Source organism: Clinocottus analis, unplaced genomic scaffold, assembly GCF_023055335.1.
Source record: "Clinocottus analis isolate CAN_PGR_092001 unplaced genomic scaffold, fCliAna1.0.p SCAF_15, whole genome shotgun sequence".
NCBI lineage: Eukaryota > Metazoa > Chordata > Actinopteri > Perciformes > Cottidae > Clinocottus > Clinocottus analis.
In genome coordinates, this window is record NW_027175876.1 from 14,557,080 (window position 1) to 14,572,079 (window position 15,000).

General features: G+C 42.1%; 1 protein-coding gene across 5 annotated transcripts in view; it reads left to right on the forward strand.

Moving 5' to 3' along the window:
- Positions 1–15,000, forward strand: part of tab2 (TGF-beta activated kinase 1 (MAP3K7) binding protein 2) — a 53,423-nt gene that overhangs the window by 22,460 nt on the left and 15,963 nt on the right. For 4 of the 5 annotated variants that reach the window (XM_068577261.1, XM_068577262.1, XM_068577264.1 and 1 more), the window contains exon 2: positions 9,169–9,359. The exons of the other annotated variant lie outside the window; for it this stretch is intronic. In XM_068577261.1, the coding sequence (XP_068433362.1) occupies positions 9,258–9,359 (102 nt within the window). In that variant the 5' untranslated portion in view covers positions 9,169–9,257. The remainder of the gene's footprint in view (positions 1–9,168; positions 9,360–15,000) is intronic. 5 annotated transcript variants of the gene reach the window in all.

Genomic DNA, 15,000 nt, shown 5'->3' on the forward strand with positions numbered 1-15,000 from the left:
TTTGACGCCTACAATTCCGGTAAGCGACCTCTGGACAGCATTCGGATTGACGCCGACATTAATGTTAATAAATTCAGTTACTTTGCAAGTCATTTTGGGACTATTGATTTTACTTTATATCCTTAATACTTTGTTTGCCAGTAAGGGCGTCAAATAGGTCATAAATTGCATTCATAATGGTCATAAAAAGGTCATAAAAAGTTTTAAATTTATCTTGTTGAAACCTGCAGGAACCCTGGTCTGAGTCTCTTGACAAACGTTACCTAAAAAACGAAACTTAAAAGTCTGCTTCAACTCTGCCGGTATTCTGGTCAAAATCAAGGCAGAATATCCTGAGATCGCCGAAAAAGCTCTGAAACCTGCTTCCATTTCCAACATCCTGTCTTTGTGAAGTGGGATTTAAGATAAGCAGATCATGACACAGAAACAATACTTTTTAATATTCAACCCGATTCTGGGGCGTCATTCATACTGAAACTCCACAGAGTCCACCAACCGTACCCGGGCGTGCTGGACTTAAGCCGGATCTGGGCCACATCATTTTGGCTACCTGGGAAAGGTCGAAGTTAAGCAGTAGACTGGACATAAAGGTCGAAGTTAAGCAGTAGACCGGACATAAAGGTCTAAGTTACCGAGTGGACCGGATATAAAGTACACACGTCGAGGGTCTCCTATCACTCTGACCCGGTTCCTTGCATCCTTGCAGAGAAACCAGCTCAGGGCTCCCACTAATTCAGCTTAATGGTGAGTTGTATGTTCATGCACTTTATAATTGCTTCATGCCGGTCATATCATTTTATCACGTCATGTTTATTACCTCATATTTATTACGTCATATTTTATTGTCCACACCGTGCAGGCCGGTCCGTGAAAATATTGACTGACGCGAAACTGGTCCGTGCCGCAAAAAAGGTTGGGGACCGCTGGTATAGTCCACATCACGGCCGGACTGGGGGGAAAAAGTGTCACACCCAACCCACAGAGCATCTCCACTATATGACGCGAAAAAAAAGGAAACGCTGCAGTTGAACAATGCGCGGGGCTTGACCCACAAAGACACTTAATCTGAAGCGCTGCGCGACCCCTCCCCCGCTGCCAGACCCACCAGTGTTTGGACTCCTTGGGGGATCTACAGATTTCAGCCTAAGGGCAAACACAGCATGATCTCACTATTATGGGCATGGAGGAGGTCACACGGACCTCCTCCATGCCCAGGTGGACCGGGTCCACCAGGTGGACTAACGTGCAAAGCTATTTTGACTACTTTGACAAGAGAAAAAGGCGTGGAAACTTGTGCCATTATGCAGCGCTCGCAATGTTGCGCATCCTGACTGACCGACTTGACCAGCCCAAACCCATCAACAATGCATGTTGTCCAAATAACCACCAAACAACCAGTAACATTTAGTAATAACAAAACACACACACACACACACACACACACACACACACACACACACACACACACACACACACAGCTGCTGCTGCACCTCGGAGGGCAGAGCTGCGCTGGTCTGACCAACAGCTCAGCAGCAGCAGGGCTGTGTATAATTAAATACGACTGCACATGTAAAAAATAAGTTACAAAGCCAGCATTTCACTCATCACATTTCCGTAATCCTCTCTGTGAAAGGGGTCATCAGTACACAAGCAAGTCATAATCCACTAGCAAGGTAGCCTTTTGGTTCTAGGTTGAAGCGAGAAGTTTCTAGCCCAGGGGGTCACCAACCTTTTTGAAACCGAGAGCTACTTTGAGGTACAAACTAATATGAAGGGCTACTTGTTTGAAACAAACTTCCTGAACAACAAAGTTGCACAGATCACCTTTTAATAATAAAATATGTGAAGTGACTGTCTGATCACATATCAATGTTAATTATTCCTCCCAATAAATACTAACAATTTCCCCAACAATGATGGCAGGAAACTTGAAAATAAAGTTATGTCCGTGCAAAAAGTAACTAATATTTAATTACTACTAAATAGCCTATTGTAGAAAACAATAAGCTATTTTTGGCAAAACAAAACAGAATGAGTAAAGATGTGTGAGCATCAGTTGTATCAATATTAGTGGCTGCAGTGAGCTGCTTTCATTACATTTCCTCTACAAATCTTTTTAAAACGGGGTTGTAGATTTCATACGGACTCTCAATTCATGCTTAATCAGCTGAGGTCTGTTTTCTGATGAACGCAACAGCAGAAAAGACCTCATGGAGATCTCATAAAGATCGGCTTTTGGCAAAATACCAAGAATCGGCGAGTCGCACATGCGCAGTCTGACAGCGTACGGTGAACGTTTAAAATCAACATTTCCTCTTGCATTTCTTCTTGCGCCCAAAGAGTCTCGATATGCGAAGTCAGAAACATTTATGTGTGCTCACCTGTGTACGCGCTCATGTTGGGGACGGAACTCCGCTGCTTGCAATACAGAGAACAGTTTTAACACGACCATGGTCGGTTGATAACATTTTTTTAATTTTTTGACAAGCTCAATTTTTTTTTTAAATCAATTTTTAGAACACGTCTCGCGGGCGACTCGCGTGGTCCCCGCGTGCGACAAGGTGCCCCCAGGCACCGTGTTGGCTTCCTGTGTTCTCGACTTTCCTGAAACGTCCTCCGTGAGAAAGGCGTTGCCAGTAAATCCACCACCAAGTCTACTCCTTCAGTCATAGAGTATACAAAAAAATACACCAAGCCAAACGATAAAAATGTAATTGCTTCTCTAAACATGTTCCAACAACTTACTCCTTCCGTCCTACTGAGTTAAACCAGCACGTTTTCTGGTAGACAGAAGTCCCGGTGCCCCACTGACCATTCACAGCGCATGTTAATGGCCACGCGGGCCCTTTGACCAATCACAAAATGGTAGCAGATATTAACGCTAGCTCGTTGGCGGTTAGCATGTTTTTTAATGCACTACTGCACTAAAAGGTGAAATCTGATTGGATAAGCAATACATAGCCAGCTGTTAAGCTGAGCTGTGTTGCTGGCCTGAGCTGAGGAACACCTCAGGCCAGCAGCACAGCTCATTGCACATGAGCTTGTCCAATGATAAAAATAAGCTGATAGGGAAAACTAATAATAATACATGTCATGTATTTGTGTAAAACAATTACGTTATGAAATAGATATAACTTGGAATTATGAAAAACATTTTTTTTTATTACAAATAACAATTTGTGAATCTGTTTAGGCCAGCAGAGACAGTCTATCTGGCCTTGACGGCCCGCCACTGGAAAAACATAAATAATGCAGTGTAAAAAGAAAAGGCAACAGTGGTAAATTCATCCAATTCTATTTGAAGGAGGATAATAATTAGGACAGCTGTTCTCAACCCTTTTTGGCTTGGAAATCTTTTTTAAGTGAAGCACTTGAGTCATGATGACCCCTCTTGTCTAAGTTGTGATCGGTTCAACCAAAGACCGATGTTCCCTTCTCAAACGGTTTCCTTCACATAGCAGAAGCCTGAAGAAGTACAACAATATGGAAACAAAGATTAGAGAAGTCAATTAGGGCTGCAACAACAAATCGAAACGAAAATGATTATTAAAAAAGGTGGCGCAGAGTGGAGCGCAGCAGACAAAAGGTCCAGAAGGTTCTGGTGCAGCTCGTTGTATTCTCTTATACGTCACGGCGTGGTTGCATTGCTGGCTACAATAACTTAGCAGCGATGCTAAAGGGCGAATTATACTCCTGCAACTACAACTGCGGCTGGCCACGCAGTTGGATTGACGGACTCGTTTTGGTTTAAAGTTCCTGTACGTTTTCCATACGGCAGAACAGTCGGTGGCGCAACGGCCATTTAGAGTCGACCTGCATACCAACGTTCACCAATATCTCCCTCCCTTCACCGCCATCTGCGTGTCCTTATACTCCGTCGGACAGGTTATATAAATGCTCATATTTGCATAAAGGATGTGGTTAGCAGACCAATCACAGCCTTGCGGGCTGCGAACGGTTCGCGTAGCTTTGATGGATAGTCAGAAATTTTAGGTGACGCACTCAAGACGGCCGATTTGACCACGCAAGTCGGGGCCATGCGTATCTTGGGTGCTTGCGTCTCTGCGTAAAACCCAAGTATAAATCAGCCTTAACCGTTGTCGTTAGCTCGCTAGCTAGTCATTCATTAAAATAATCGTTAGTTGCAGTTAATGTCATTGCTGTGTCGCTTTTCTTTTCTTAATTTTCTTTGTTGGATATCAAACTGCTATTCTCGGGCCAACAGCGATGGCCCAGCTGTACTTGTAATCCGGCCCTTCCATTGACAAAACAAAGCCCACAGGAACATTGTGCATGCGGTCGGGTGACTGCAGGTGAAAGGCGACTGTCAGGATCTACACGGAACGCGCACGTTTGTACTTTATGGAGCTGCTGTTGCTGGATCAGCTCAGCATGTTGTTTGCCCACAATATCTTGTGTTGAAGAGTTAGGAGGTGGAAGGGAGGACTTAAAAAGTGGGAGGGTGGTCAGAGTCGACTGGTGTCTGAACCCAAGAACACGCACACGCACACGCGCACATGCGCACACACAGAAGCAAGCGCACAACAGCTTCACCTATTTGCCCCCACCCTTCCCTTTCCTCTTCTTACCTTACCAGGGCTAAGACAGATGCAACCGGTCGAGCAGCTTTTTTTTTTTTTTTTTAGAGGTACATTTACAGTGCTTACAGGGGAACACAAAAAAAAGTTGGACTGGCAGTCCATTGACTGCGCGGAGGGCATGAGGAGAGAGGCACTCCTCCACGTTCCTAATACCTCCCAGTTTCCCACAGTGCCTTGGGAGGGGTTGGTCAACCTGGGGAGCTGGTGCCCTCGCCTGCTTCCAATAAACCACCAGCTGCAGGCTGCGGTGCTGAAGAATTTTGTATTTCCTGCGCTCACACACACGCATACACATCACCAATGTGCACATTCACACAAAACACTCCCAAAAACCCTGTTTTCAAAAGTAGGCAACTAAAAGTCGAGCAGGCCCATCTCGCTGATCCCAGCCCTGCGTGTGCATTTGGAGGCCAAGGCTACATGGCACACTTGAGTGCAATTTTTCTGCAAATAAAGTGCGGTTTTGTTTCTGTTCTCGAGTCGTTGCCTGGAACAAAAGAACTGCTTCATGCGTGGGGCTCGTGTGCAAGCCTAACATACTCCACAGTAAATACGTTGTCTTCTCGTGTCGTCTATGATGAATTTAAATTAATAAAAATGTGTCTTCATGACATTTTACCTCTGCAGCAAGGAGGTTAAGGGAAATCTATCTGTCTAAATTGTATTTTTATCTCCTTAATGTAGAGGATTTCTCAATCCGAGCACAATAACTGGGAATAAGATTCCAGATTTACGCTTTCTACTTGGCCTGACCTTTTCACAGACAAAGTTCCAGGATGTTTTTACAGCAATCTTGTTGAAGATGCACATAAAGTTTTCATTAAGGACACGATGGCAGTTTATCTTGATCTTTTTTTGTGATGACTCGAAAAGCTCTACCGTTAAGACTGCTCCCCCAGATCTTTGTTGCAGCAGTAAGATCGGGACTCATGCACTGGACTGAATCTGGATATCGGTCCATTTTGAGTACTTTCAGCATGTCCGTAGGCCTGCCAGCGGCCCTCAAAAACGTCCACTGCCAATAAAATGGTAGATACATGTAAATAAATGTCTAAAACCAAATTTTTTTTATCGAGTAGAAATGTGGTCTTTTACATATGGAAGCCCATTTTCGCCACAAAAAAGGTTGTAATTATGACAACAAAAAGAAGTCATTATGACCAAAAAAACCAAAACAAAAATCATAATTATGACCCCAAAAAACAGTATGGGAAAAAATAAGTCATAATTATGACCACAAAAACATCATAATTATGACCAAAAAAAAGTAAAATAGTAAGTGCGCATGCAGTGTTGATGGCGCAGCCTGCGGCCCACAGTAGCATGTGCACTGTCCCCGAATAAACCACACAATGAGCAAGATCCTCTGTCAAATAATTGACTACTATTCAATATTAACTTCACACAGTTCAACGGGGTCTGGGTCGTCGTCAGTCTTCCCTGGCCGTCCTCAGTCTCTGCACGCTAAATTGTGTGTGTGTGTGTGCGTGTGCGTGTGCGTGCGTGCGTGTGTGTGTTCCACCCAGTAATGTGTAACCCCTTTGTTTACACTAGGTTGTTTTGTGTGGGCTATCACAGCGGCCACAGAGCCAGGTGCTGGGCTGCTATTTCTGCCAAAAGGCTCCTGTTGATCATTTGTACATTTTTATGTACAGGTTTGAATTAATTAATTTTAATGTATTTAAGGTGCTTTCGCTCTGGTGGAGTGAATGAGCCCATTGATGGAGCATGGCAGGCTTTCTACTTGCAGAAATGAGTTTGGGACTGTGGGTCAATGCTTTGGCATGCCGAAACCCAGCCTCAGCAATAGAAGCTTTGTCTCTATCTCTGCTCGGCAGCACAGCACTGCCCCAGGCCCTGTTCTACCAGCTCCTCCAGGGACTGTGAAGGCTAAACTGCTAATCTGCCCCCCTTCGGAGCCCCTTTCCCCGCCACACACACACACAGGGCAGGCTAAAGTGCTATGATTCCGTACAGTGAAGAGGTGTGGACCTTTTTTTGTTTTTGAAGCGAGGAAATAAAATCTGGCCACACTGTTGACCTGTAACTGGGTCAGCCGCCAAGTAGTAAATTTCCTTTTCCACATTGCTCAGAGCTGCCCATCGTCCCGAGCAGAGCCTGAACGACGGGCTGTTCTCTGGTTGTTCTCGGGTGCAGTGACGTCTCATCCGTCTCTAGTTTAAATGATGCAGATGTGTTAGGCTACTAGTAGTGTATGAAGTTGAAGACTTTAAAGGCCTCATTTAGACACTTAATCTGTAGGAGGAGAGGGGGCTTTAGTGGTGGCGGCTAGATTCGCTCTGAATATGTAATCTGAGATAGTTACTTGTTCACCTCAGGTTTGCTGCATTTTGTGATTCTTTGTTTACTTTTTTTGAATTATGATGGCAACATTTTGGATTTGCTTGTTTAGTAAAAGACCCCCTAAAACGGCATCTACTTATACAGAATTGGCTTGGGTAAACGACACAAAAATGCAAAATACTTGCATGCCAAACTATTCTCACTGGCAGCGAAGCTAATTTGCAACAGTTGCAACACATTTTCAATCAAAGTTTTGAATAGATTCTTGCATGCATAGGACCAAACCAGTGGGATCCTATTGACCCAAAGTGGCATCTGGCAGTCTCTCTGAGTTCTACTGAAATGCCTGAACTTCTTTACACTATTTTTTTTTTGTCCTTTTAGCGAGATTACCTGAGTAAATTTGTTTCTGGTAAACAGTTACTCAGTGTATCCGTCGAGGGGTTTTATTGTGAAAGGTAAAAAAATAAAGTTGGCTTTTGTCAAGATTAAAAAGAATAATGAAGTTTGTCATTTCAGTTCACTGACTGTGGAGCCTACCTATTGTTGTATGCTTTAGTGAATGCTTTAAATGCGTCCGTGATCGCTTGATGTCTTTATTTGCTTAGTATTCAGTGTTGAAGTGCTCAGGATAAACAAACAAAAAAACGGATAGCAAAAATATATCAACATGCACAAAAAAGACAACCCTGGTGTTTAACAGTCTTAGTCCAGATCCAGATGTTGACAAGTTCTCTCTTTCACATAGGGGGCTTGATAGTAGCTCAGAAATAAATGCATATATGCATCTCCTTCTTTCTGTGGTCCATATCTGAGTTATGCTTAACTTTACCTTCTTACTGCCTACTTAGGTTGAGCCAGCTCTCCTAATCAGTAACTCAGGTTTGGCTCTCTCTTCTTTAGTTCACGCTCCTCCTTGCGGCTGGCGTCCCACTATTCAGTAGCCGAACGACTCCTCCTCCGGTTACCAGCCACAGCTTCATCTACTACACAGATGCTCTGCAAGGCCCATTTATCTATGATGGCATGACACATCCTCATGGCTTAGATAAGACAGAAGAGCAGCTGCTCCCTCCTCTCCCCCATAGGACAATGTTTCAAAAGAGTGCGGTCAATAAAAAAAGTGTAGGATAACACAGGCATGGCTGTCATGCACTTAACGCTTTCAAGTTATCATGACTGTCCAAGACATTTTTCTTGTCTTGTTTTTTTGTCTCGTTCCTTTAACATAGTCAGGTAACGGTTGGGGAGATGAGTTTTCATCTGGTGGGGTGCCAGATGGATTCCTGGGAACAAGATTTTGATGTGTTCACCGACGGATCGTGCACAACTGTCAAACACCTACCATTCACTCACAGTTTTACAGGTTATTAGTTACAACTTGGTTTAAAAAAACAAACAATATAGCAGCCCTGCAATACTCACACCATTTTAGTGAGGCTCTTCTAAAAAAAAATATTATTGCCAAGTTGGGGGCTGTATATTGTGGCGCTGTTGAACTTTGTTCTAATATTTTGTAGACAAAATATCAGAAACCCATCTCAGCATAAATCATAGGATTATTAATCAACACACATCAGGCGTGTGGATGACAATCAGGGATGTTTTGGCGATTTTGCTCAAATCGGGATCAATATGTATCTTAGAGCAATTGTTGATGGATTTTCTGGTGATAGAAACCTAGTGTTAAGCCATGCACGTCACTGGTAAGCACTGTTTTTTTTTCCTATCTGGCTGTGGTTGCGGTTAAACGTGGCAAAAGGACGTGGGCCACTGGAGGAATCCTTTTCATGTGACATTAAAGTGAAAAGTGTGTGTGTGTGTGTGCAGGTTTGCTGGCCGTTAGGAAAAAGCCTTTTCTCTGGTTGATTCAGGGTTGAGATGAATACAAACAAACAACCCACATTCCTGTATGAAATGGGGGCAAATACAGTTTTAAAGTCTTCGTGCAATGTCAGAAATAGTTTAAGATTCTCAAGGATCAACTGTTCTACAGATCTGCCTTATGTTGGAGCTTAACAGATCTTTATGCTGAGATTTTGATTTTCCTCCAGAGCAGAGTGATGCCCCCCTCCTCCACCCCACGTCCTAATACGCGAGTGTTGACGTTGAGATCAATTGGAAAGGCCGGTTTTCAGTAGTTAGTCAGAGGTGGTTTCCTCCTACTGCTGCTCTTTTATTAAGGAGCTTTGTGTGGAGGAGGGAACTTTCTCATCAGATGCTTACCTTTTTCTTTCTTTTTTTCCCCTTTGTTTGACTTAAGAAAATGTTCAAGATGAAGGCAGTTTGCTGCCACGACTGACGCCTCAGCGCACTGAACAGAACGAGCAGTCCTGACCTGGCAACATACGAATGGCCCAGGGAAGCCACCAGATTGACATTCAGGTTTTGCATGACCTGCGCCAAAAGTTCCCTGAAGTCCCAGAGGGTGTCGTCTCCCAGTGTGTTCTGCAGGTGGGCAAGTTCTAACATCCGGACCCCAGAGGTGTATGTGTATGGATAGTACTTTAGAAACCATGTCACGGTAAACAGAATTAACAACGGTAACAGCAATTCTTTTATAAGATCTGGTGTGTGTGTGTGTGTGTTCGTTCGCAAGCTACGCAGACCTGCTTTCCAGTTTCCATCGTGTGTGTCTCACAAGCAGGGTGAGATGCGCCGCCAGTTTGTCCATGTGTTACAGAGTCCATAGGGAATAGTCTTCAGCCACATAATCTTTTTCTCTACAAGTTAAAGTGTTCTTCCTCTACAAGTTAAAGAGGCCGCAACCAACTTGACTAGGTGCATACAGTGCCACCTAAATATATATTTTCTACCTACATATATTACAAACTCTGTTTACATTTACATTTTTTACTCTGTTTACATTTAATTTTCACTCTTTTTACATTTTCTTTAATTTAATTTCCTTAATACACTTTGTACAGGTATTTGTATTTTGTTATATATTTGACATATTTTGCACATCTATCTTTCTTTACGGTCTGGCCAATAAATATGACGTAATTAATATTAAGTAATAAAATGATACGACCGGCATGAAGCAATTATAAAGTGCATAAATATACAACTCACCATTACGCCAAATTAGTAGGAGCCTTGAGCTTGTTTCTCTGCAAGGTGCCGGGTCAGGGTGATGCGAGACACTCAACGCGTGTACTGTATATCCGGTCTACTCCGTAACTTAGACCTTTATGTCCAGTCTACTGCTTAACTTAAACTTGTATGTCCGGTCTACTGTTTATCTTAAATCCCGCTTCACAAAGACAAGACGTTGAAATGAAGGCAGGTTTTCAGAGCTTTTTTGGCGATCTCAAGATATTCTGCCTGGATTTTAGACCAAAATACCTGCAGAATTGAAGCAGTCTTTTAAGTTTCATTTTTGGGGTAACGTGCGTTAAGGGGCTCAGACGCACAGATGGATGTATCAGGTCCTTTTTCAAAATAAAACATTTTCCCGACTTTTTTTTTTTACTTTAAAATTCATTTATTCTTCCTGTGCGGCCCAGTACAAAACAACCCGTGAGGGCTCGAGGGTTGGTGATTGCTGATCTAAATACCAGAGTGTTTGTGCAGGGACTATTGCTCTCTCTGTGAAGAATTGCACGATGCCAGCTCGCTGGCGCTCACTGTTTAAGTGCCGAAAACAGAGAAGAGATAGAGACATACAGAGAGACAGAGGTGAGATCTGATTGGATAAAGATAAAGCAGCGTTCTGGGCCAGCGACTGCTAGCTGGCCTGAACAGACAGCTAGCCATGAGTAAGAGACAGGCGACAGGAGCTGGTCAATGAGAAAATAAGCCAATAGGGAAAAATAATGATGATACATGGAGTGTATTTTTGAAAAACAATTACATTATAAATTAAATATAACTTTTAATTAAAAAAATAAAATAAAATAGCAATAACTTTACGATTCTTTTAAGGCCAGTAGAGAAGGCCTAGCAGACCCTGACGGCCCGCCACTGATCATGTAATTAAATATATATTAAATATATATCTACTGATCTTATTGATCGGATCTACACGACAGCTTGTCATTTATGTCTCTATGTTGTTGCGCGAGTTCCGTCCCGATGTGCACAGACACTTGTGCGCATACAGGTGAGCACTGAGCACACGCACAGCAGCGCCAAAAAATATGTTGCGTGAAATATACACAACTATATCTGCGTTTTAAACACTCCCAGATGAAGATTTGAAGATGGCAACAGTAGCTCTCCTGCAAGGAGGGTAGCTCTCTGAGCCCGGAGCAGTTCTCTCAACATAGAGCAGCTCTCAAGTCTGAACGATGTTCTCTGAACGGAAAGTGAAACGAGCCAAAGTGCTCGTGTCTTGGAGCCAACAATGAGCTGCACACATTACAAAAGTAAAAATGACACGGACATAAAACTTAGTCATTAATAAATAGATAGAGAAATGCATGTACTTTCGGATAAATGTTTAGTTATGCCATTAACAGGTTAAACTTGCGCATGCGCGACACACCGATTCTTGGCGTTTTGCCAAAAGTCAATCTCCATGAAGTCACTGTGAGGTTTTTTCTGCTGTTCTGTCTCTCAAAACAGAAAAAAGATCTCAGATCAACATGGAGCATTAACTGAGAGCGGCCGTATCAAATTTACAACCCAGTTTAAAAAATATTTGTAGAGGAAAGCTGCTGCTTTCCTCTACAAATATAGCTCACTGCAGCCACTAATACTGATACAACCTGATGGCTCACATATCTGCACTCGTTCTGTTTTGTCCAAAAAAAAGCTTATTGTTTTCCACAATGAGCAATTTAGTAGTAACTAAATATTAGTTTTTTTTGCACATATAGAACGTCATTTGCATTGTTCTAAGTGATTGCAATTTAAATAAATAAATAAATGGGCCTGATGGAGCAACTAGGTTTTCTTGAAAGTTATTGCAATTTTCTTTATTCTGTCACTATAAAAGCACAGATGGAGTCACAAAATGATATTTACAGAAAAAGTTTGAGAACCATTGTTTTAAGTGTTTGTGTTGGTGTCGTTTCCCCCTCCCCCCCGAAGCTTCTGCGATTAATCACATTCTGCGCCAAAATTCAATAAAAAAGTAAAAACGTGCTTTTATTTTATTAACATACATATATAGTTTATAAATGTGTTTTCTTTTTTCTTTCAACAGTTACTGTTCAGTAGTAAGGGTCCCTATGAGGGACAAGCCACTCCTTTTTTTGTTGATAAACTGAAGTTTGTTGCTTATCTTAAAGATGCATGTTAAAGACCAGCAATTGATTAACTTTATACAAAAGCAATACGTGCTTTTGATGTTTCTCAGTGAGAAAAGTCCAGTCTGTATTGGTTTGAATGAAATGCACTGAAGTCTGGTTGAATCAGGTGGAGATGTGAAGGACAGCTGACACGTATCAGCGGCGGCTTTGCGCATGTGCAATTAATGTTCAATCTGGATGCGAAGCTTGCAGCGCGAGCCTGCCGGTAGACTGACCACCTGTGAGCGCCTGCTCTGTGAGGCTCGCGGCAGCACCGCCTGCACTTTGAGAACAGAAACTACATAACAATACATGCTTTGACGTCAGGCTCAAGTCTCCAAGTCGTCAACACTGCGTGTCGGTGAGGCATAGCGCACGCACTTCCAACTACTAGTAAAAGAAGTGTCTTTGTATTGCATATATGGCGTGCATCTCATTTATTTATTTTTCATTTTTGATTGACCTCACTCTGGCTGGACTGGGGGAGCCGTAAGACGCCCAGGTCTGAACTACGCCGTGTAGTGATGTGTCGTTCGTGAACAATTTGTTCATTTTGAACGAATCCTTACAAGGACTCGCAAGTAACGAGTCCTCTCAAAAAAAGATTCGTTCATTTTCTCGTGGCCGCGCATCGGGACATGCAAAGGCTCAGCCAAGGAAACAGAAATGATTTGTTGAATGCAGGTCATGTGAAAAAGGATCCATAGACTCATACAAAGACCGCGTCGGAAAATTCACGAATCATTTCCTCTACCAATACTGAGCTTATGCAGGTCACGTATCCGGCAGATGAACGAATCTTTGATCTGAAGACTCAGTTGTCAGAAGAACGAAACATTGATCCAAACACATGGTCAGTAGGTGAAAGAGTCGTTCATCTGCCGGATACCAGTCTTTGGATAATTTTTCACGTGACCTGCATAGTAGCTACCAGTGGCACTGGTAGCTACTAAACAGTAATGATTTGTTCATTTTGACTGAGTCTTCGGATACGGATCTTTGGATCATTTTTCACGTGAGCTGCATCGGTTTAGTAGAGGAAACATTTAACTTATTCCTTTTCGCGTGACCGCTGTTTTTAGTATAGAAACGTGAATTATATTCGTTCACTTCCACTTTACATTTACACTTACAGTTTAAGGCAGGGTAATTGTTTGTCGTAATAATAAAATGGAGGTGTAACAATAAATGACAATTTAAAATTATACAAACTGTCATGTTGTACTGTATTTAATAGAGGTTTTCTTTAAAAAACATGATCTGCCACACAAAAGCAAAATGTTTTGTTCTTCTGCCAACTAAGTCTTTGGATCAATGTTTTGTTTTCTGCTGGAGACACGTATTTGGCAGAAGATCCAAAGACTCGGTCACCTGCCAGATACTGATCTTTAGATCATTTTTTACAGCTTTTTAGGCTCAGAAGAGGAAACAGAAAGGATTTGTTTACGTCGTTCACTTTTCGTGGCTAGGTTTAGTGAGACGTGAATGATATTCGTTCACAAGTAATTACAGGTTTCGTTATTTTACATTTTTTGTACTTTACTTACAGTTCAGTAATTGTTTACTGTGATAATTAAATGCTAGTATGATCATAAATGACCATTTTAAATCATCTAAACTGTCATGGTACATTATTTTAATGCAGGAACCTCCCCTCCCCCGAAATGAACGAATGACTCGAAAAAAGATTTGTTCGTTTTACTGAACGAGATTCAAAGAACTGAGTCGGTAAAACTATCCGAACTTCCCATCACTAACGCCTTGTGGGAGAGATTTAAAGTGAAGCACCAGTGTGCGAAAGTGCTAAGCCCCTCCCAATGCAAAAAAACCCCCCAAAACATGCAGTTAGTGTGCCTGCGTGCGTGGCGGTAGCAAGTTCTGACATTCAAACAAATCCTGTAAGTTTTCAGATTTGTATTTCTTAATTTTTTATGAATTCTTTATTGTTAAGATTGTTTTCACTGTAAATATGCACTGTCAGTTCTGTTTTGGTAATAAAAGGTTGCAAATTATTGCTTTTTGAGAAGAAAAAAATGTTTTAACCAATAAATCGAAAAATTAATCAACTGATTAATCGATTATTAAAATCACAAAATGTCATTTACGCTTCTCTTTCCTATAGAACAGGTCTACACCTTATTCTGTTATTAAACAAACTAAACGGACGTAAACACTTCTCCTCTGCTCTCTGTATCGCGCACGGCGTTGTTCCGTCCCGATGCGTAAAGACATGTGCGCGCACACAGGTGAGCGCTGAGCACAGGAGGGCAGAGAGCGTAGAAAAATATGTCGCGTGAAAAGCAGACAACTATATCTTTTAAATGCTCCAAAGTTGAAGATGCTAACAATAGCCCTTCTGCAAGGATCACCGGAGCAGCTCTCCTGCTCAGACTGAAACGAGTCATAGTGCTCGTGTCTTGTTCTAACAATGAGCTGCTGGCTTCACACATTACAAAGTACACGGACTTAAAAGTAAGTCATTAATAAATAGATGGAGAAATGCCTGTACTTTCGGGTAAATGTTCACAGTACGTTGTGCGTTTTGCCAAAAGCCAATCTCCGTGAAGTTGTCTTTTACTTTTTATTTCGTCTGTCAAAACCGGAAAAAGATCTCATCTCAACATGGAGAGTGAACTGAGAGTGTCCGTATCAAGTCTACAACCGCGTTTTAAAAAGATGTGTAGAGGAAAGCAGCTCACTGCAGCACGGTCCGTGTATTTTGCGGCCAACGGATTTTCGTTTTGAAATGAGAAAACCAAAATCGGGAAACGAGCGGTTTCCTGAAATACAAATAGGAAAACAAAAAAACGAAATCGACCCGTTTTCCGTTTTTTGTTTTGATAATCGAAAACGGAAAA